Below are 23351 nucleotides of genomic sequence, written 5' to 3' on the forward strand. Positions count from 1 at the left end.
ATATTTTCACAATGTGAACACACTTGAATAGCCAACACTCCCAAAGCACTGTTGTGTCCCCTTCTTTCCAAAAGTAATTTCCATACTGAGTTCTAATACCACAGATGAGTTTTTGCCACTTAAAAAGATATAAATGGAATCAAGCAATGTGAGATTCATTTAAGTAATTGCATGGAGCTATAGTTGGTTGATTTTTATTGAATAGTATTCCATCATGAGAATATACCACCATTTTATTTATTCATTTTATTATTGTTGGGCATTTGTGGTTATTTCCGGGTTTTGACATTAAAAACAGTGTTGCCTTGAACATCTTTGAGCTTGATTTTTGGTTTACATGTGTAGCCAGTTCTGTCGGGTATCATAGCTAGCAGGAACATTGCTGGGTCATAAAATAAACATTGTTCAAATTTAGTAGATTCTGCTGAACAGTTTTCTGAAGTGCTTCTATGAATGTAAACTTCCACTAGCAGTGGATGGGAATTCTAGTTGCTCTGAATTGTCAACAACACTTGATACTGTTTGTCTCTTTTCATGCCCTCATTACTGTCTTAATTTCTACCATTACAATTAAGTCTTAATACCTAGTATAGTATGCCCTTCTACCTCATTGCTCTTTAAGATTGTCTTGGCTAGTCTTTTACATATACGTTTCAAAATTAGCTGCTCAATTTCCATAAAAACTTCAACTGGAGATTCGATGGAGATTGTGTTAAAGAACTATAGACCAGTTTGCAGAGAATTGACTTTATTACAGTATAGAGCCCTCCAATCCGTGACCATTGTTTATCCCTCCATGTAGCTGTTGTAGGTATTTTAAAATTATTATCAGTGATATTTTAGAGACTTCCATTATCAGTTTTACACATCTTTTGCTAGGTTTATTCCTAGGTTTTTGATATTTTAAAATTTTATTGTAAATAGACTGTTTTATTGTCCAAATGTGTGCTAGTATATAAAAACATATTAGATGATTTTCTATTTATCTTGATGGACCAGGTTTTTAGAAAACTACTTTCTAAAATGTTTATTTATTTAGGGGCACCTGGATGGCTTAGTCTGTTAAACATCCGACTTTGGCTCAGATCATGATCTTGCAGTTCGTGAGTTCGAGCCCCACGTCAGTCTCTGTGTTGACAGCTCGGAGCCTGGATCCTGCTTCAGATTCTGTGTGTCTCTCTCTCTGCCCCCCCACTCGTGCTCTGTTTCTCTTTCTGTCTCAAAAGTAAATAAACATTAAAAAAATTGTAAATGTTTATTTATTTATTTTGAGAGAGAGAGAGACAGAGAGAGACAGAGAGGAGGGGCAGAGACAGAGGGGAGAGGGAATCCTAAGTAGGCTCCACATATTAATGCAGAGCCCAGCGTGGGACTCAAACCCACAAACCATGAGATCATGACGTGAGCTGAAGTCAAGAGTCAGATGCTTAACTGACTGAGCTGCCCAGACACCCCTTGATGGACGAGGTTTTGAAAGCTTGCTTTTCTCTCGGGAGGCAGGTCAAAGTATGTATGCCAGTGTGCTCCCTGAGCCTCCCAGATGCACTGCACGTGGGATGCAGGGTTGCTATATTGTACAACTCCAGGGGGCAGTATCCACACTGCAGTCCAGGGAGGCAACAGTTACATAAAGCAGCGTGTGATTTCTGCCCTATGCATTGTAGAACCCTGACTACCCTGTCTGAAGTATCTGAAAGGTGACAGACATTGATAGAATTACCCTTCTCTGGACTGGAAAATGCCTGCCTTTAATGACTAGTCTATTTCTCACTAAAAGGAAAGATTTTTTCTCCTTTGAGAAATGAAACAGCATCACCATATGAGTGAGATCCCCCCTCCCCTTCTCCATAGTCTAACTCTTCACATTAAGTTTTATAGCCAATTACGCTTCTCTCACCTCTGGGATCCAAAGCTAACAAGTTGATTCTTGACTTAGCGAGGAAGAATGGGAAACCAATATTATGAAGGATGAGGAAGTGGGACGTGATCTGGATAGGGCTGCTACATGCAGCTGTACAGTTTGTGCACTGCACAAAGGCCACTGGCTATAGGGATGAGTTTGTAGGAAGAGGGCTGAAATGCAGTTCTTTTCTGGTCATCAAGCTCTGTGCCCTGGTTTGGGGCTGCATCCATTCTCAGGGGATATTTTCTCCTGATTTACCTGCCCTCTTGAGGCATCTTTTTCTGTTTGTACAAAGCCATCTTCTAGGCTAATGGATACCCTAGTCTAGGCCTTGAAGGTTGGCCCATCTCTAAGTTGACCATCAGTGGCTACATTTATCAGCTTCTCTTGGCACAGATTAGTAGTGTTGGCCAGCATGCTGACAAAATGTTTCTGGAGAACTCCATGCCCTCTTCTACCCTTTCTGTTCGCCTTTTATTGATTCTTCTCTCCTGCCTTTCTAAGTCTGAGCCAGAAACCCTCCTGTTATTAAAAGCAGTCCCAGTTGCCCATACCTTTCATTTCCTTTGAATTACATTAATTGCCTGACAGCTAAAAAGTGAGCTGGTATTTTCAGATTTCAGCTGCTGGTCGGCAAGAAATATTTACCAGCTCCTGCAGATTTATAAAGATGCCACAGAGATGCCTGGAGACTAACAATCAGAAAATACAGCAGCAAAACAACACTATTTTTCAAGGTTAAACGCTCAGAATGCTAAAAAGAAATTGTCCATAAAGCAAAATAGGGATTCAGAAGCAGGCAGCCTGTACCCTGGACAAAAGAAAGGAGCCGGAGGTTTAAAATAAGATTTCACAGCTTCACAATAATTATGAATTTAATAAGGGGAGCTTTATTTTTAATTTAGTTCCAGTCTGGCAGCCCATCTCCTCCCTGCCTCCCCCTCTCCATGGCATTAATGCTCTTTAATGTGGCCCTAAGGCTGAGGTCACAGTGAGAGTGAGGAAAGGCCTCCAGCTGTAAGACTTTCTGACGAAGAAGTATTTAGACAGATGATGTTCCTGCCCCTCTGTAGGCAGATGGGACTAACTCCCACTGGCTTTATTCCCTCCTGGCAGTCAGAAATGTCTAGCTATGTAGGAACAGGAGGTTCTGAAAATTCCGACACAGGAAGATTTTTTTCCCCTGATAGGACCCCAGGCTTTGTCTCCTGTTCTCCATGAGCAGAGTAATAAAACTCAGCTCAGGCCACCAAAAATGGTCATGGACCCCCAGGGCAATACTGCTTCAATGCTTACTTACACCCCAAATGGGGTGATTTACATGTGGCTGGTGAAAGGGCCACAGACTTCCAAAAAATGCTTTTTGATAGACTACCTTTTAGTGTTATCTGTTTTCAGGGCCAGACATACTGATTTGTTTCCTGTTCATTCATTCATTCATTTGGCAAATATTTATTGAGGTCCTTTTTTTTGAGCTGCTCTTTTTTATACAGGTTAAATTGAATGAATTTAACACACAGTGAATCAATCTAAAGTGAACATATCAGTGGCATTTGGTGCATTCACAGTGTTGTGCAACCATCCCTTCTGTCTATTCCCAAGACATTTCATTATCCCCAATAAAAATCCATATCCATTAAATAATTACTACCTCTAGCCTCTGGTAACTACCAATTTGCTTCCTGTCTCTATGGATATATCTATTCTGGATATTTCATATAAATGAGATCATACAATATGAGACCTTTGTGTCTGGTTTCTCACACTTAGCATAAAATTTTCGAGGTTCATCTACTGTGTAACATGTATCAATTCTCCATTCTTTTTCATGGCCCAGTAGTATTCCATTTAATGTATTTCTGCAATTTGTTTATTCACTCATCTGTTGATGGACATTTGAGTTGTTTCCACCTTTGGGGCTATTTTGAATAGTGTTGCTATGAACATTCATGTACCATTTGTTCGAGTGTCCATTTTCAGTTCTTTGGGGAATGGAATTGCTGGGTCATTGGGTCATTCTATGTTTAGTTTGTTAAGAAACTGCTAAAGAGCTTTCCAAAGGGTCACACCATTTTACATTCTCATTTCAAATGCTCTTTTACATGCTTGGATACATCAATGGATAGAATTGGCCCTTACATTCTAGTGAGGGGAGGTAGACAATAAAGCATAAACATAATAAATAAATATGTACAATGTAGAAGGTAATCTGTTCTAGGCATAAAAGAAAAAGTAAAGCAGGGTAAGGGGGACTGGAAGGGTCATGGAGCAGTGGACAGTGGGTTATAATTTTATTTATTTATTTATTTATTTATTTATTTATTTATTTATTTAATGTTTTGGATAGTGTTTATTTCTTCAAATTTATTTATCAGGAGTGACTGAAATAAAAAAATATAATTGAGTCCCGTCATCGTGGAAATAGCTTTAAGAGAAAACTGGTCAGATGAACATTATTGCTTCCCATTTTCAACCAGTCAATAGTTGCCGTTGATAAATAGACAGCCAACGGCCTGTCAAGAATGCTCAAGATGTTTTATATAATACAACATGCCTGTTCACAGGGGAAGAAACTAGGAAATAACTTATGTGAACTTCTTGATTTCATCATACAAGACAAGCACGAAGGCACTACCCATGCCTCTGAGAACATTGGACCACGCCCCCTTGAAAAAAGCTTTGGCCCCTTCGTTAGGAGCAATCTTCCTCCAGCACTCAAGCATGCGTGTGTACATGATGTCGGTTCCTTTGCGCCCCGGCTGCGTCATCATTTGGCGACGAACAGTGTCAAAGGGATAGGAAGTCAACCCGGCAACCGCTGTGACGGACTGTGCGATCATCCAGCTGATGTAGATGTGAGTGTTCTTGGGATCCGGAAGCATGCCCTTTGCAGTATCATAGATACCGAAGTAGGCAGCTCGGTAGATGATAATGCCCTGCACAGACACATTAAAGCCTTGGTATAGGCCCTTAATCCCATCAGATTTGTAGATTTTAACCAGGCAGTCACCAAGGCCTCGGAATTCCCTTTCTGCTCCAACCTTGCCCACGTCGGCCGCTAGACGGGTATGGGCAAAATCCAGAGGATACACAAAACACAAGGATGTGGCCCCAGCGGCGCCACCCGATGCCAGATTCCCTGCAAAGTAGCGCCAAAACTGGGTTCTCTTGTCCATGCCACCCAGGAAGATCTTGTATTTATCTTTGAAGGCGAAGTTGAGGGCCTAGGTGGGGAAGTATCTGATGACATTGGCCAGGTTACCGCACCAGAAGGACAGGACTCCCTGCTCCCGGGGGATACGAACCACGCAGTCTATAATGCCCTTGTATTGCTTATCTGCGGTGATTTGCTTGCTGGCATGCTGCACCTGCAGCAGCAGCTTGGTCCACTCGATGGGCGCTACCGTGGTCTTGGAGATGGCCACCACCACTCCACCTGCCAGGGAGTCCTTGGCGAAGGACACAGCAGCATCTGTCATTTTGAAAGGAAAGAGGAGCCGGGCGACTGCGGGACTGCCGTAGGAACCGGCTGGGACTCCGGGACTGCCTATTTTATTTATTGTTTAAGTAGGCTTCACGCCCAGCATGGAGACCAATGTAGGGTTTGAACTCACAACCTTGAGATCAAGGCCTGAGCTGAGATCAAGAGTTGGACACTTAACAGACTGAGACAACCAGGCACCCCATGGGTTATCATTTTAAATAGGATGCTCATGACAGCCTTCCCTGAGAAGGGGAGAATGGAACAAAGACTTGAAGGAAGTGAAAGAACAAGTCAAGTGGATATGTGAGGGAAGAATATCACAGGCAGAGGGAACAGTTAATACAGAGACGCTGGAGTACCTGGCTTATTTGAGGAGGAACAAGGATGCCAGTGTGGCTGGAACAGAGTAGGCAGGGCCTGAGAAGAGGGGTAAGAGAAGAGGGCAGAAAGGTAATGGGTGACAAGATCGTGTGGAAGCTCACAGGCCATTTTAAGGACTTTGATTTTGAACTGAATGCAATAAGAAGCCATGGGAGGGTGTTAACTAGAGCACTAATGTTTGAAGAGGAGGCATTGAAATAGTCCAGGTGAGAGATGTTGGTGGATCATATACCAGAATGAGAACAGTGGGGGTGGAAAGAAGTGGTCCTGTTTGGGATATGGTTTTAAGATGGAGCCAATGACATTTCTTTATGAATTGGATGAGGGTTGTGTGTGGGAGTGACAAGAGTCATGGATAACTGAAATGTTTGGCATCAGCAACTGAAGGAAGGGATTGTTGTCATCTGGAATGGGACAGGCTATGGATGGAATAGGGTTTGGGGGAGAAGATCAGTTTTGGACATACTATGTTTGAGATGCTTCATAAACACTAGATGTCTACTAAATTTTAGGATTTGGAGTTTGTATTGGAAGACAGAGCTGAAAGAGAAGGGTTGGAATGGCTGAAATTTAGCATGGAAACACCTCTAGATAGAGGTAGTAGCTTGCTCCACTGTGATTTCAGGGAGAGACCTTTATAAGGGGTCCAGAGAAATTTCTGCAATAGCTAGTTATGCCTGATGAAAATAATGAGTGGTAGAGATGGTGACAAAATGAACATAGGTCATATCTAAAGAGGATTCAGTTTCAGCTAATTTTTTCCATGTGAGAATCCAGGCTTAGTGTTTTTAGGGCTTATTTTTCAAGGAAAACTGAAAGTTTGGATTCTTTTTTTTTTAATTTTTAAAAATATTTATTTTTTTTTTGAGACAGAGAAAGACAGAGCATGAACAGGGGAGGGTCAGAGAAAAGGCGACACAGAATCTGAAGCAGGCTCCAGGCTCAGAGCTGTCAGCACAGAGCCCGATGCAGGGCTCGAACTCACGGACTGTGAGATCATGACCTGAGCCGAAGTCGGATGCTCAACCAACTGAGCCACCCAGGCACCCCTGAAAGTTTAGATTCTTATGTTAAATTGCCAAATTAAAAAAAAAAAAACAACTAGGCAACAGCTACATAAGACATTGTTTTTGTCTGTTAAAGATACTTGAATATGAACTACATGTTATATGATATTATGGAATTATTATTTATTTTCTTGAGTGTGATAATGGTATCATGAATAAATTGGAGAATGTCCTTATTATTAAGAAATTCACACTGAAGTATTCCTGAATGAAGTATTCTGTTGTCTGCAATTTATTTCCAAGTAGTTCAGAAAAAAAATGTGTATGTATGTGTTAGGTATATCTGAATAGTAGTTATACTATTATTTGAACTTTTCTTTAGACTTGAGAATTTTCAAAATAAGAAGTTAGGTGAAGTGGAATGGGGGAAAACATTGGCAAATAAGAATGTCTATAGGCAGGAACTGACCTATAGGCGTTGCCAGTTTTCAACCTATGTCCTAATAAAATATTGTTTTATTGTATTATTTATGTTATGGAAATAACCTTATTATATATCTGCATTTTATACATCCACAGGACTGTTAGTGTCCCCAAGGTAGGGAAAGTATCTTCTTCCTTGAATAACCTTGGCCTCACTTAGGTAGGAGGTGTTCAAAAGCAAAATGGTTGTTCCTTGCAATATATGTACAAATTATGCCCAACCAGAAGAAGAGGAGCTTAGTCACTGTGGATTCCTACAAAATGGTCGGAAAGAGATTCATAATACTGGCTCACAGGAAAGACAGCATCTTGAAAGTTTGCTGGGAAGAATTTGTTAGATGACACAAAACAGAAATATAAGACACATGCCTTCCTCTGTCTCCTTTACCATCCTCTGTCTGCATAAATGACTCCTGAAGTCACTTGTAGATCTATGATTTAATTATTCTGAGTTTGGGATCCACCTAATGGGTAAATCCTCCTTGAGGTAATTTCTTTTCGGGACCTGGGACAGCACTCAGCATACGGCTGTCACTCTGGAAATAACTTGAAAGAATGGACAACTTCATCTACTTACGTCCATTGCTAGACAAAGGAGTCTGCATTTTACATCCCATCTATTATTTATTGGGGAGGGGCTTGTGTGAGATTTCCTGTGTGAGTTTGGGAAATGCTGAGAGATTTTATTTTTGGTGTTCAATCTTAGGCGCTTATTCCCCCATGGCCACAGGACTGGTCCATCGTAAGGAATATAAAAAAGCAGTGTTCAGATTTCAAGTTGCTCATAAATCTGCTTCCTGCATTATCATTTTTTATCTGCCTACTTTTGTTTCCCCTGAGTTCAAAGGAAGTGCTTTACCTTAGAAATGATTCACTACTTCTGGGCCACCGAGGGCTTTGAAAGCCACACAATAGAAGTTCCATTTCAAATCCCCCCATTTATAATCATGGGGGAAAGCTGGGGGTTGTCTTGGGGGTTATCAATGATTTCACAAAACTCAACCTTTGTTCCTCATGTGTCCATTTTTCAAAAACTTACTACTCAAATCTCTGAGAGTTGTTGCCCCTGAGGAAACATTTATCTTTGCTTTGACATCTTTTGCACTGTATCCCTTTTCAGTTCTCCTTTCTAACATGGGATAAATGGCTCTGTGGGTTTTGGAATGAAGAGTTACATCTTGCAGTATGTTTGGGAGTATGTAGAAATCCTGTTTCCCTCCCCCATGCCCTGGGTCAGAAGATGGAGGAATAACCAGTTAAGACAGATGGGATTGAATAATATTACAGGTTGAATCGTGCCCCTCTCATTTATATGAACCCCTAACCCCCAGCACTTCAGAAGGTGGTCTTATTTGGAGGTAGGGTCTTTGTATGTGTAATTAGTTAAGATGAGGTCATACTGGAGTAGATTGGAATAATCCAGTGTAACTGATGTCCTTATAAAGAGGGGACATTTGGAGACAGACATGCACACAGGGAGAATGCTGTGTAAAGATGAAGGTGGAGATCCACTATCAAGGAATGCCAAAGATTTCCAGCAAACTATCAGAAGCTAGGAGAGAGTCATAGAGCAGATTTCAGTGTCAAAGGGAATCTAGCTTGCCTTGCCGACACCTGGATCTCAGGCTTCCAGCCTCCAGAACTGTGAGACAACATATTTCTGTTGCTTAGGTCACCCAATTTGTGGTCTTGTGTCTCAGCAACCACACAAAACCAAAGTGGGTGATATGCTTATGACATTCGTCTAAGAGTCTGTATTTGCTTGGAAGGTATAGCATAGCAGCTAAATACTTGGGTTTTTAGGACCAAACACCTTATGAATTTTTAGTTGGGTAATGTGGGAGAATTACTTAACATTTCTGCACTTCCACTTTCCCAAAAATAAAATGCCAAATAATTTTAGATTTAGACCTGATAGAACTGTCATGTGGATTAAATGAGATCATGTATTTAGAGCTGTAGGCTAAATATCTGTCACTTAGTAAGCATTTTTATTTTTATGGTTATATTAGTAATAATTGGCAACATACACTCAGTCCAAAAGAGACCTGTACTACCTGGATTTTAAAAAGTTTTCTTTGGACCACACTTCGCCAATGGCTGCACCTTCCCCTCTTTGACCCCTGCTGTAAAGGCTACTGGTCTGGGGCCCTATGCTATCTCCATCCCCTTTCAGGGATGTAATCTCACTCCATCAAAGAGGGCTTGTTATAACTGACACACAAGACACACCTGCCATTTAAACAAGTGAAAGTAAGATGGTTCTAGAAACTGGATGAAAATTTGGAGTGGCTGGTTACCAGCATCCTGTATTCATTCACATTCAGGCAAGACATATATATTGAAAGTCAGTGGCCTTGGTGCAGAATCGGACTCACAATAGGTTGTTTTGTTGGTCTCCTGTGAGCAGGGGAAGGGATGCAGCATAATAATCGTTCCAGAACAACTGCCACTTATTGAAACATATGCCAGGTGCTAGACGTTGCCCTAGAAATATTACCCTTTAAACTTCTTTAAGGTTAGATAAAATTATTATCCCCATTTTACAGATAAGGATACTGAGGCAGAGAGATTAAGTAACTTGCTCAAGGCCACATGTAGTTCATGACAGAATCAGGATATGAACCCATATCTCTCATACTACAAAGCCTGTGTTCTTATCAGCTGCTGCCTCACCAGCACCAGGAATCCAGTGCCCTCAGGTGTATATTTGAAATAGATTGTGAACGAGACATAGAGGAAACTCAGTTTTTGAATCAAATGCTGGCACATTAAAAAAAAAAAAAAAAAAAAAAAGACAAACCAAAACCAAAAACCTGCCATGAATTGATGGCTGGAGCAAAATGAGTATTTTCCCAATGTCTAAATTCAGTGACTGAACCTGAGACTTGTTTTAATTTTACAATTGTCTTGAAGCCATTAATCTTGCCAGGCATTATGGTGCAAGTACATTTTGCCAAGTGGTTCCTCAGGAGCATTTTATTATGATAAAAATCGCAAGTGTGACCCTAGTCTTTTTATTTTGTGTACTCTCCATCATTTCCTATGATAAGCGATATTTCTGTAGTTCACCAACCTCCTCAATCTTTGTTTGTTTAGGGAGAGAATATTAATTAGTGGTGCTAAGGAGACCATGAGCCACAAGTGAAATTTTGATAATGGAATTCCTTAGACTGTCTTTGCTCCCCAAGGCATCCTCTGCTTAAGTAATCCAATTGAATGTAATTATTAACATAAGAATAATGATATTAGTGTTGTTTCCTACTTCAGTTGTTACTCATGGAAAACTGCAAGTTCCCATAAATTTATTGGCCTCTGTTCAAAGTGGAAAATAGTCTCATTTTATGTTTTGTTTCTCTATCATTTTTGCTTTGCTCAACTCATTCTAAACCTGGCAGCTGGATCCTTATGATGGTCCTTATTGGACTTGGGGGGAAAATTAAGAAGTTTCTTGTTCCTGTTTGAAAGAGAAGCCTGTCCCAGGTGGAAATCCTCAAATAGGCTGTCTTCCATTTTCCACAAGAAGTTGTCTTGAAGTTCTATTTGGGCGCTGTAAACCATTCAAGCCTTTTGCATAACCTCTCCTGGTTTCCAGTATCTCTCTCCCAGTCCATCATCTGGACACACTGAGCATCATGTTTTCCAAAAAACATATCTGGTTTTTCAACTTCTTTGCTGAAAACCCCTGATAGGCTTCCCCCTGCTCTTAGGATAAAATTCAGATTTCTTCTCATGCCGTAATGTTGTGACTCTTGTCTGCCTGCCCGGCCATCTCCATCTTCACTCCGTCTCCCTCTTTCATCCAGTCGTGTTAAGTGTCTTTGGTTTACAGAGAGAGTAAACCATCTTTGGCCTTAGCATGTGCTGTGAACAGAGCACTCTTTCCTCCCTAATTCAGGACTTGATTTAGGCACCAGGTCCTCCTAGAAGGTTTCTTGTCTTCACAGGTCAAGTGTGGTGCCTGGTGTTAATTTTAAGGAAGTATAAGACTGAACACTTGCAGATAGACCTTGATGGGACATTGTCTAAGCCTCATGGAACTCCATGAGTTTTGGTTTTTTTTTTAATTAAAAAAAATTTTTTAATGTTTACTTATTTTTTTTTTTCAGTGTTTATTTATTTTTGGGACAGAGAGAAACAGAGCATGAACGGGGGAGGGGCAGAGAGAGGGAGACACAGAATCGGAAACAGGCTCCAGGCTCTGAGCCATCAGCCCAGAGCCTGACGCAGGGCTCGAACTCACGGACCGCGAGATCGTGACCTGGCTGAAGTCGGACGCTTAACTGACTGCGCCACCCAGGTGCCCCTAATGTTTACTTATTTTTGAGAGAGAGAGAGAGACAGAGCATGAGTGGGGAAGGGTCAGAGAGAGAGGGAGACATAGAATTGGAAACAGGCTCCGGGCTCCGAGCTGTCAGCACAGAGCCTGACGTGGGTCTCGAACTCACAAACTGTGAGATCATGACCTGAGCCAAAGTTGGTCACTTAACCGACTGAGCCACCCAAGCACCCCGAACCCCATGAATTTTGTAACATTGCCTAAGATTCTCCACACCAACCATCCTTTTTAGTTTCCATTATCCTAGAATCATACTGTCCACTAATATAAGGGGTGCTGTACCCTTTATAGAGGGCCCAACCCCTCTTGATGCACCCATTATAATGTTTCATGTTGTACTATCATGATTTCACATATGTAGCCCCTTGACTACACACAGCAAGACCAGGGTATGCTTTCTGCAGTGTTACATTCTCAGCACTAAGCCCAGTGTTTGGTGCACTACAGGCACTTAAGATTTGTTTACTTGAGAGGCTCCTGGGTGGCTCAGTTGGTTGGGCATCCAACTTCGGCTCAGGTCATGATCTCGCGGTTCGTGAGTTCAAGCCCCGCGTCGGGCTCTGTGCTGACACCTCAGAGCCTGGAGCCTGCTTCAGATTCTGTGTCTCCTTCTCTCTGCTCCTCCCCCACTCTCTCTCTCTCTCTCTCTCTCTCTCTCAAAAATAAATAAAGCTTAAAAATTTTTTTTAAAAAGATGTGTTTACTTGAATGAGCCTATTTGTTAGAAAATTGGATAGAATGCAGTTTTATTTAATATTTGTATAACACACAGTGGATGTCATAGCATATGGGGAAAAAAACCATGTCAAGTAACTGTGTGGATAGTATACTTGAATTCAGAATCTTGATCTAGAGCTAAGGATTACAAACTACACTCCATGGGCCAAATCCAGGCCGCTGCCTGATTTTATAAATGAAGTGTTATTGGAATAATGCCACGCCCACTTAATTACATATTGTCATTGGCTCTTTTGTGCTGCAATGGCAGAATTGAATAGTTGTGACCAAGACCATATGGCCCACTAAGCCTCAAATATTTACTATCTGGATCTTTACAGAAAAAGTTTGCTGACTCTTGGTGTTGGATGCCACTCTCAACACGTTCATGCCTTTAAAAATACTTACTGAGCACCTACTATGTGTCAGGGACTATTCTAGGGATACACAGTGCAGGCAGAGTTCTTTCCTGCAGGGACTTATGGCCCAGGGGAGGGCAAGGAGAGGAGGAAGTATGTACAGAAGCAAGCCAACATAAGTGCAGATTGCCTGGGTGCCCAAGTGCTGCAGTGGTATTGAAACAGACTGAGGTGATGGGGGGGGGGTGGGTGGGCATTGGGGCTGCTTTAAAAGAGCACACCAGGGACAAAGATCTAGATAAGGAGGAACCCATGCAGGCAGGAGAAGCAAAAGTACTAAGACCCTGGGGGACAACGCATTCCTCCTGTTGTAGGAACACAGACAGGCTGTGTGTAGCTGGAGTGGAGTGACTGAGGAGGAGGATGGCCCAGGATATGCTGGGGAGAGGATGGATGGGCCTGGATCATGCTGGACCTGGTGCAGCCCTGGGAGAGGAGTTTGGACTTCATTCCTAGTGTCATGGGGACCCAGGGGAGGGTTTTCAGTAGAGGAGTGACAAGATCAGCCGTTGGAAAGACAGTTCTGCTGTATGGCCACTGGCTTTGTAAAGTGGCATTCAAGACCCAGCCACTGCTTGTATTGTTATATTAAAGAAGATTTGATAGCGGCCAACCTGGTAACAGATGTTCTATTTCAGGTGCCATAAATGGCACCATACATCAAACCTGTTGACTTTCTACTTCTGAGACCCCAAAAGCAGCACAGCGCTAGCCCTCAGTGGCCCCACATTAGGTTGGCCAGACACTGCTTATTGGGGTTACAAGCAATGGAGCAGCTGTTGAAATTCTGCCTGAATTCTTGTCTACAAGCAGCAACCTGCAGGCACTCCTCGCTTCTGTTAGGGTTTCAGAACCAGGAGGGACTTCCTGGGGATGAGGGATGCACAGACTTCTTGGCACCTGCAGTCTGGTTTTTGTTTTGATGGTTAGAATGATGGCTGGTGGAGAAGGGGGAAGGAGGCAGGTCTGTTGGCATTCCCCTCTCAGTTTCTAGAGCTCTTCATTTTTCTGACCTTGGAAGGAAGGAAGGAAACTAATATCCATTGAGTAGCAACTCAGGGCTGGGTAGTTATTGTTGGTAGTGACCATATTCCTTTCTTCCTCCCTTCCTCCTTCCCTCCCTCCTTCCCTCCATCCTTCCCTCCCTCCTTACCTTTCTCCTCTTCTCTTCTTTCTTTCTTTCTTTCTTTCTTTCTTTCTTTCTTTCTTTCTTTCTTTCTTTCTTCCTTTCTTATTCACTTATTCATTCTTCCATCCATCCATCCATCCATCCATCTTACAAGAAATGTATTGAGAATTTTGACATACCAGACACTCTTCTTGGCCCAGGGGAGAGGCAGTGAACACAATAGATAAAGTCCCTAACTCCCTTGGTACTGATCTCTTGTAGGGAAGACAGACACTAAACAAATGACTATAAATTGGGTGGATAGCTCCTAGGATGAAAAATAAAACATAATGGGATGGAGAGAGAGTGTGGGCTATTTTATATAGGAAGAGGACTGGCCGGGGAAGGCTTTTTTGAAAAGGGGATATTTGAACAGGAAACGAAAGGAAATAAAAGAGGGAGGCATCAAACTTTCCGTCGGTTATTGTTACTCCTTCTTAGAGAAGAGGCTCCTGAGGGTTGGAAGAATTCATTGGTTCTCCTGAGGTCGGAAGACAGTGGCCACTGTAGCAGCAGCAGTAACAGAGAAAATTTCCTAGGTGTTTGTTTCCTGTCAGGCACTGGATTAAACATTTTATTTCTATTATCTCATTTAATCCTCACAACAAACCTGCGAGGAGGTTATAATTATTTTTAATCCCATTTCAGAGATGATACTGAGGGTCAGAGAGGTTATGTAACTCAGCCAAGGCCACAAAATAAATAAGTGAGAAGCTGAGATTCAAATCTAGGTTCACTGGTCTCCAGGATCCTAAATCGCTTCCCAAACCACAGCTGATGAAGCCGGAATTTGGAGTAAAGTCTCCGAAAACCCCTCTTTTCCAATAGGTCAGTACTACTGCAGACTTTCAGTGGAAAGCTCAGTCCTTTGATTAGCCTCCTGGAATGGGGCTGGTTGGATGGGTATTGAAATATTCCTAGGTGATGGGGGATCTATGACCATAGGCATCACATGTCGTATCATCTCTGATTTGCACAGAGACCGCCCTGTGACCAAGTGTCATGAGCCAAGAGCTTGGGTGTCCAATGAAAGTTGACTGGGACCTAAATTTCTCTTTGAAAGGAATGGGCAATGCAGCTCCATTAGTTTGAAAAAAACATTTACTCAGTGCTTCAGTCAATCCTTTGAGTTGGTGAGAAAGACTACAGACATGTGATACAGTTGTATGAATGTGTATAACCCCTACACCACAAATGTTTTAAATGCAACCTGTTCAAAACTAAAATATTTGGGGCGCCTGGGTGGCTCAGTCTGTTAAGCGTCTGACTTCGGCTCAGGTCATGATCTTGCAGTCCGTGGGTTCAAGCCCTGCATCAGGCTCTGTGCTGACCAGGCAGAGCCTGGAGCCTGCTTCAGATTCTGTGTCTGCCTCTCTCTCTGTCCCTCCCCTGCTCATGCTCTGTCTCTCTCTCAAATAAATAAACATTAAAATTTTTTTTAAATAATAAAAAAATTAAAAAACTAAAATAATTAACTTCATCAAATTATTTCCTCTGCTGCATTTCTGATCTTTGATAATGACTCCATTTCTCTACCAGTTCACCCAAATGTAAAACTATGTAATGGTTGGTGTATCTTTTAATCTGTAGGTTTCCCCTTCAATTCTTTTGTTACTAGAAAAAATGGATTATATATCTTGCAGAGCCTGGAAACTCAAAATATGGTCCATGGGTCACGAGCATCAGCATCACGTGACAGCTTGTTAGAAATGTAATGTCAGGCCCTACCCTGTACCTACTGGCTTAGAATCTGCATTTTACCAAGATCCGCAGGTGTTTTACATGCACTTTAAAGTTTGAGAAGCATTGCTGTAGACTTTCCCAGAGTCTAGATATTGCTGATTATGTCTCTGTGGTGTCATTTGACATGTTCTTCTATCTTCTGTGTTTCCTGTACATTGGTAGTTGAATCCATAAGTTTCATCAGGTTTCTGTCTGATTTTTTCCCCCCATTTTTGGCAAGACTGCTTCATTAGTGGCCATGTGTTTGTCCATCAGGAGGCACCTAATGTCTGTTTATGTCTTGTTTTGTGATGTTAGCTGCTGTATGATTAATGCCTGGATCCATGAGTTCATTATTAGTCCATGATTAAAAATTTTTTTTAATATATTATTTTAATTTTTGAGAGAGAGAACAAACAGAGGAGAGGCAGAGAGAGAGGGAGACACAGAATCCAAAGCAGACTCCAGGCTCTGAGCTGTCAGCACAGAGCCCAGCGTGGGGCTCAAACTCATGAATCGCGAGATCATGACCTGAGCCAAAGTTGGACCCTCGCCTGACTGAGCCACCCAGGTGCCCATATTAGTTCATGATTTTAAAACAGAGCAAGGGGTTGATTTGAACAGACCTGGTTTGTTTTGGAAGTGATTAATTTCTTTCACTTTTAGTTGTCATTTTGATAACACTAATAATATATAACACCAATTGTGTTTTAGGGGCTGTTCTAAGGGCTTTATATAAATTAACTCATTTGTTAATCCTCACAAGCCCCTTTGGCATAGTATGTTAGTTTCCTATTGATGCTGTAACAATTTGCCACAAGCTTCATGGCTTAAAACAACACACATTTATTATCTTACAGTTCTGTAGGCCAGATGTCCAAACTGGGTCTCACTTGGCTAACATCAAGGTGTTGGCAAGGCTGCACTTTTTCTGGAGCCTCTAAAAGAGAATCTTGCCTTTTCCAAATTTTAGAGACCATTTGCCATTCCTCAGCTTGTGGCCCCTCCTTCTATCTTCACATCTGGCAGTGTCACATCTTCAAATCTCTGACTCTCTTCTTCCTCCTGCTTCCATATTTAAGGTTATATTGTGGTTATATTGGGTCCACCTGGATAATCCAGAATAATCTTTCTATTTTAAGGTTAGCTGACCTGAACTCCATCTGTGGCCTTAGTTCCTCTTTGCCATAGAAACTTACAGATTCACAGGGTCCAGGAATTAGAACCTGGACATCTTCAAAGGACCATTTCCTGCCGACCACAATCAGGCTCTGTGGTTCCTGCTTTACAAATGAGCAAAGTGAGATCCATCCAGGTGAAATAACTTACCCAAGCTCACACAGATCCTAACTGTTGGGACTGGGATACAAACATGGGGAGTCTAGCTCCAGAGTCCGTGTTTTGAATCCTACACATGTGAGGTCAGTTTAATTGTTTTTGCTCAACACCAAATTTTCTGAGTCCTTGACCTTGCCAGCCAGGGACATTGAACCTGATGGTTATCAGAGGGTTCCTCTATACAACTGTTAACTGGTGAATTCACTGCCCTCTGCGATGGTGAGTTGGTGTTTGCTTCCCAAAAGGTGGCCAAAATGGGCTGCTTCCGTGTTCAGTTTGTTTCAGCTACACCGAAACCCAGTGCGTTGTCATCTACACTGGGAAGATTGAGTCAATCCAACAGCAGGTCTAAATCTTCTGTGTGTGTGTGTGTGTGTGCACGCGTGCTGCGGACACCTCTGGCATCTAGTGAGGTCTATAGAGTCCTTGAGAGAACAACACAGAAAGTAAACGCAGAAATAAAGGTGTGTAAAATTACAAAAGATTTCTTTTGTAATTATCCTAAAATATGGTTATCAAAATTTCTAAAGAAACCACCAAATTTTTGTGATAGCAATATATGCCTCTCTACTAATGCATTAAATAACAAGATGTAGTGGTGGGTCTAATAACTATTTAATTTCAATTAGTGATGCATGTAGACAATATATTGAGATGTCTACAACAACTGTAATGAGATATGAAAATATCCGTGATTTATATTGGTGACAGATACTATGAATATTACTGTGATTTGTTGCCTACATTTATAATGGAAGCAAATACTGACAATCAGTTAGAGGTTACACAAAATGGGGGATTTTCCCATTCAAGTTCATGGACCCTCTGAAGTCCGTCTACAAACCCCAGGTTAGCAACCCTGTCTAGTACCTCACTGATTTGTGCTACTTAGTCGGTGTTTATTGTAATTTAATAGAACCCAACAAGTATCAGTTGAGACTCCACTATGGGCAAGACACGTGCCAGCTACTTGGTATAGAACATTGAACAAAACAGATCTGGTCTTGCACTGGATTTTTTTTTTTGCACTGACTCTTTATTTTTTTTATGTTTATTTATTTTGAGAGAGAGAGAGAGCATGAGTGGGGAAGCGGCATATAGAGAGGGAGAGAGAGAATCCTGAGCTGACAGCACAGAGCCTGATGCAGGGCTCAATCCCACAAACTGTGAGATCATGACCTGAGCCGAAATCAAGAGTTGGACACTCAACCGAGTGATCCACACAGGTGCCCTTTGAAATGAATCCTTAGATGGCTTTGGGCAATATGGTCTTGGGCATTCTTTTAAGATTTCTTTTAAGCTCCACTGCCCTCCTTGGGTTATTTTAGCTGTTCAATCTGACCACATGCTCTTGGAAAGCAGGAGTGATCCTGAACGTTTCCTCTTGCTCAGCCTCAGATGGTAGGCATTGAAGCAACAGGAGGTTCAAAGATCAGTGTTTCCCAAAGTGTGGTATGTGCTCCATAGGTGGTATGCAAAATGATTTTCATTGGTACATGGAAAACACATTTCTACATTCTGTCAATAATGAATTTATTTTAAAATACTGTATATAAAAAGAAACATGTAAAACTAGCTACCATGGGGTGCTTGAGTGGCTCAGTCGGTTAAGCATTGGCCTCTTGATTTCGGCTCAGGTTGTGACCTTACGGTTCATGGGATGGAGCCCTGTGGCAGGCTCCGTGAAGCTTGCTTGGGATTCCGTCTCTCCCTCTCTCTCTGCCCCTCCCCTGCCCATGCTTTCTCTCTGTCTCAAAATAAATAAACTTAAAATTTTTTTTTAACGTTTATTTATTTTTGAGACAGAGAGAGACAGAGCATGAACAGGGGAGGGGCAGAGAGAGAGGGAGACACAGAATCTGAAGCAGGCTCCAGGCTCCGAGCTGTCAGCGCAGAGCCTGACGTGGGGCTCCAACCACAAGCTGTGAGATCATGACCTGAGCCAAAGTCGGACGCTTAACCGACCAAGCCACCCAGGTGCCCCAAAATAAATAAACTTTAAAAACAAACAAAACAAAACAAAAAAAACAAGCCATCCCAACACATGATAGGGGTTGCTATTGCTTGGGATGAAGAATTTTTTTCTTTGCTTTAAAATTGTGGTGAAAAAGCACATAATGTTAAATTTACCATCTTCAATATTTTCAAGTGCACAGTTTAGTACTGTTAATTATAGTCACATTGCTGTGCAACAGGTTTCTAGAATTTTTAATCTTGTAAAGTTGAAACTCTGAAACACCAAACATTAATTTCTCCTTCCCCCAGCCCTTGGAAACCACCTTTATTCTTTTCTATGATTTTCACTACTTTAGGGACTTCAAGTGAGTGGAATTCTACAGTATGTGTCCTTTTGTGACTAGCTTATTTCATTTGGCATAAGGTTCTTAAGGCTCATCTACACTGTATCATGTGACAAGATTTCTTTCTTTTTTTAAGGCTGCATAACATTTGATTGCATGTATGTACCAAACTTTATCCATTCATCTGTTGATGGACATTAGGGTTGCGTCTACTTGGTTATTGTGAATAATGCTGCAGTGGACATGAGGGTGCAAATATCTTTTTGACATCCTGCTTTGTGTTCTTTGAGTAAATACCTAGAAGTGAGATTGCTGGATTGTATGATAACTCTATTAACTTCTCAAGATAACATTTATACTAAGCAGCTGCAGCATTTTATTTTCCTATGAACAGTGCACCTGGTTTCCAACTTTTGGAAACACTTTTGCCAACACTGTTTTGCTCTTTTGATAGTGGCTGTTCTAATAGGTGGGGGGTGATAGAGGAGGAGGATATTTAACATGAAGTAAATAATACCAGAGGTGCTATCCAATCATGGCAAAACTGAAGGTGCACAAATGCATCTAGTTTGAGAAACCTTCCATCAAGACAACCTCTACAAAGGTGCTCAAAGCAGGCTCCGTAGACATGTAGTGCTATGAGACCCATTTTATTTGTCTTTGGCCAGACAATACATAAATTGAGAGTACATGGTTAGAAACTCTTCTAGCAACTTGACTGTGATGCAACATCTAAATACGTGATCATTATTCTAACAATTCATTTATATTGTATGTTATGAAAATCTCGGCTCACAGTGGATTCGAAAACACACAAACCAAAACCGAAACCAAACTGGCTCGAAACTACTGATAGTTTGAGAAGCTCTGCTCTAAAGTTTTTTCAACCGTTACATTTTAACTACCTGACTTACTTTGGCCTCAGTTTTTCCATCTGTCAAATGGGGATGAGAAAGGAAGACACGCCATGATCGGCTGGTGGCTGGCCCGGTACCAGCAGCCAGGCTGTGGTGTTCCCCACTTGAGCGGTTTCACAGGACCACGTATGGGAAGACTTCGTGCTCAGGGTTATGACACGAGACAAAAATAAAAGTGCTCTGTCATCGCGTCTGAGCACGAAAGTGAGGGTGCCGTGCAAACCACGGAAACAGCAAACATTCTGTCCTGAGCAACGGGAGCTGTGCTGCTTCTTTCCCAGTGACAGCTGTAGCCCCAGTCCGTATCTCCTGACTCCAGGCGTGGATCGACTGCTGCTTTCTGATGGCACGCAGCACAGAGCAAACCCGCATCCGGTAACACTCTGAGATGCACCACAGTTCCCCATGGTGTGTGGTCTTATTTGTTGCAACCCACCTTTCCAGACATGTTCCTGATAGCTGGAGTGCGTGGACGGGGATAATAATAATAACAATAATAGGTAGCTGAAGGATTACATGAGTTAATGCATGCAAAGTGCTCAGAACGGTGCCTGGCTCCAAGTAGGGCTTATGTAAATGTTAGCTGCCATTATTATTATTATTGTTATTATTATTACCATTACTACCTCTTGTAGTGATTGGTACTGCCTCTTGCCATAGAAGAACCCACACTGTATTAATGGTTTGGTCTGGTTTGAGTGGTGTGTGAGTTATCTATTGCTGTGTAACAAATCAACCCCAGTGGAAAAGCTTAAAACAACAAACGTTGATGATCTCACAGCTTCTGGTGTCAGGAATCCAGGAGCAGGTTAGCTGGGTGCTTCTGGCTTATATGGTTGCAGCCAAGCTGCTGTCCCAGGCTGCAACCCAATCAAGGCTCCACTGGGGTAGAATCTGCCTCTAAGCTCATTCACATGGCCGCTGGCAGACCTTAGTCCCTGTTCATGCGGGTCTCCCCATCGGCTACCTCATTGTCCTCAAAACGTTGCAAGTGAGTGATGGCACTGAGGGAGTGACTAAGGAGCGAGAGCAGGTGCCCATATTGTACTTACCCTGTAGACCAACTCTGGTGCCATGGGGAGGGGTGAGGCTATCAGGAGGTGGGGCTAATTGGGGGCCATCTTCAAGGCTGACCACCACAGATGGCCTCTCATTATCCCTCCAAATGCCCCCCAACTTTCCCCTCTTGGTTTCACATGTAATTGATTACTAGAAGGCATCCGCCTTCCCTCTGAATGGTGCTTGGGAGACAAACAAGAAATGGGCGTAAGTAAGGCTGTGGTGGGGAGGGGCCTACAGGTGGAGGGTTTCATCCTGTCCGGTTGACATTTGTCACAGCCTCTCCAGGGACAGGATTCTGGGAGAGTCAGCAATCAGCCCTAGTTCCAGAGAGGGAGGAGGCTCTCTCCTCCAGTCTCCCCTCCCTGCAGTCAGAGCCCTGCATCTCTGACTGACAATGACAGATTATCTTATCAAAACATGGGCCCAGGACCACACTGTGATTGGCTGGGCAGAACCATCTCGGGTTGGAGAATTCTCTGAGAGAACCGATTAGAAGGCATTTTAAGAACAGCGAGCTGATGCTACTCACAGCTGGCAGTTCTTGTTTATGACAAGTAATAATTGCCTCAGGTGCAGAGGAAAGGCGGGGAGGGCTCAGTGAGTTGATTCCGAGAGGACGCTCTGTGCACAGAGTTGGGCTCTGGGCAGAAACGGATGAGTGTAAGCAACTGGGCTAGGAGGTCTCAGACTGCATTTGGGGCTGGGGGAGCATCATGGGGTGGCCCCGAGCCACAGTCTGTTTCCTTCTCTGCCCCGAGAATGCCTTCTGCCACCCAATGGGCAGAAGTGGGGTGACTTGAAATTGTGGGAAGTCCCAGGTGTTCTGAGCAGATTAACCCAAAGCAGCAGGTGTCCTGCATTCGGGCCGGTCCCTGTGAGGGACAAGGGGGCCGCAATACGAGGTGTTCGTGCGACGGCCTGCAACACCCACAGCCTTCACTTCGTCTCTTGCTACCCAATGTGTAGTCCTTGAGCTGCAGCATCAGCATCACCTGGTAGCGTGTGAGAAATGCAGAGTCCCAGGCCCTGCCCAGGACCTACTGAACTAGAATCTACATTTTGACAAGATGACTCATGTGCTCATTAAAGTCCAAGAGCCCTTCTCTGAAGAGGTGAATACCAGCGGGGTGGCCCTCTGGCTCCCTCCTCTCAAATGGAGGTTTTCAACCCTGGCAGCACCTTTGCATCTCCTGGGGAGCTTTTAAAAATCCCTCTTCCGTGGACATCCTCCCAAACTAATGAAGTCAGAATCTCCGAGACTGGATGCAGGTACCAGAATACCGTAGAGCTGCTTGGATGATTCCGGTGGGTCCCTGGGCTGGAAGCACTGCCCAAGACTCAGCATATTCTTCGGGAGCCCAGGCATATGACTGAACCAGTGTGGCTTCTGGTCCAGCAGAGGCTGGAGAGTGTCTCTCCTGTCCTTGTGGGAACCACAGTGTGTCTGGATCTCCCTCCTTTCCTCTTTCTTACTCCTTCTAACATCTGTGGAATCTTGTCTGTCTGGAGAAACCCACCTCCCCCCAGGATCTCATTCTTGCTTATCTAACCACATTCTCTCTGCTCAAAGGAAAGAAGCAGGGGTATCAATCGAGTGTTTCTGCTTCAGGTAGAAGAAACCTACTCTGGTAAATTTCAAGAGGGAATGAATTGGAAGAAACAAGAGGAATAACACTGACAACCACCCACTTTTATTGAGGGTTTACTATGCCCCTGGCAGTGTCCTGAACCCTGTAGGTCTACTAACCTCTTCAAGTCTCAAACAGCTGTATGGAATCCATAGTATTATTATTGTTATTGTTATTATTCCCAGTTTATCAAGGAATAAACTGAGCCCTGGTGAGGTTGTATGATTTGCCCATAGTTACATAAGTAGAGACAAACCCAGGATTGAAACTGTTCCTCTGGTTGCCCAGTGTTTACAGTGCCCCACCTCTGCTTTCATGCTTCTCTCGACAGTACGAAACATGCCTCTTCCAGAATAGGCACGTGTGAGATGACTTTGCAACCCTAAGCCAATAGTCATTCCAACACCAGTTTGATTCTCTGACTCCAGCTGGCATCCAGTAATGCAATTCAATTATCATACTATCTACCCGTAGTTACCAAAG

At 42.8% G+C, this 23351-nt stretch overlaps 1 protein-coding gene and 1 long non-coding RNA gene across 2 annotated transcripts in view; one reads left to right on the top strand and one right to left on the bottom strand.

The window, feature by feature from the left end:
* LOC122471623 overlaps window positions 1–23351 on the top strand; it is a 231287-nt gene that overhangs the window by 44329 nt on the left and 163607 nt on the right. The window lies entirely within an intron of this gene.
* Window positions 4238–5397, bottom strand: LOC122471622 (ADP/ATP translocase 2-like). The gene is given in 1 exon segment (XM_043560439.1): window positions 4238–5397. A coding segment is annotated over 1 exon segment (894 nt). The 5' UTR covers window positions 5383–5397; the 3' UTR covers window positions 4238–4488.

Source organism: Prionailurus bengalensis, chromosome E3 (genome assembly GCF_016509475.1).
Source record: "Prionailurus bengalensis isolate Pbe53 chromosome E3, Fcat_Pben_1.1_paternal_pri, whole genome shotgun sequence".
Classification (NCBI taxonomy): Eukaryota; Metazoa; Chordata; class Mammalia; order Carnivora; family Felidae; genus Prionailurus; species Prionailurus bengalensis.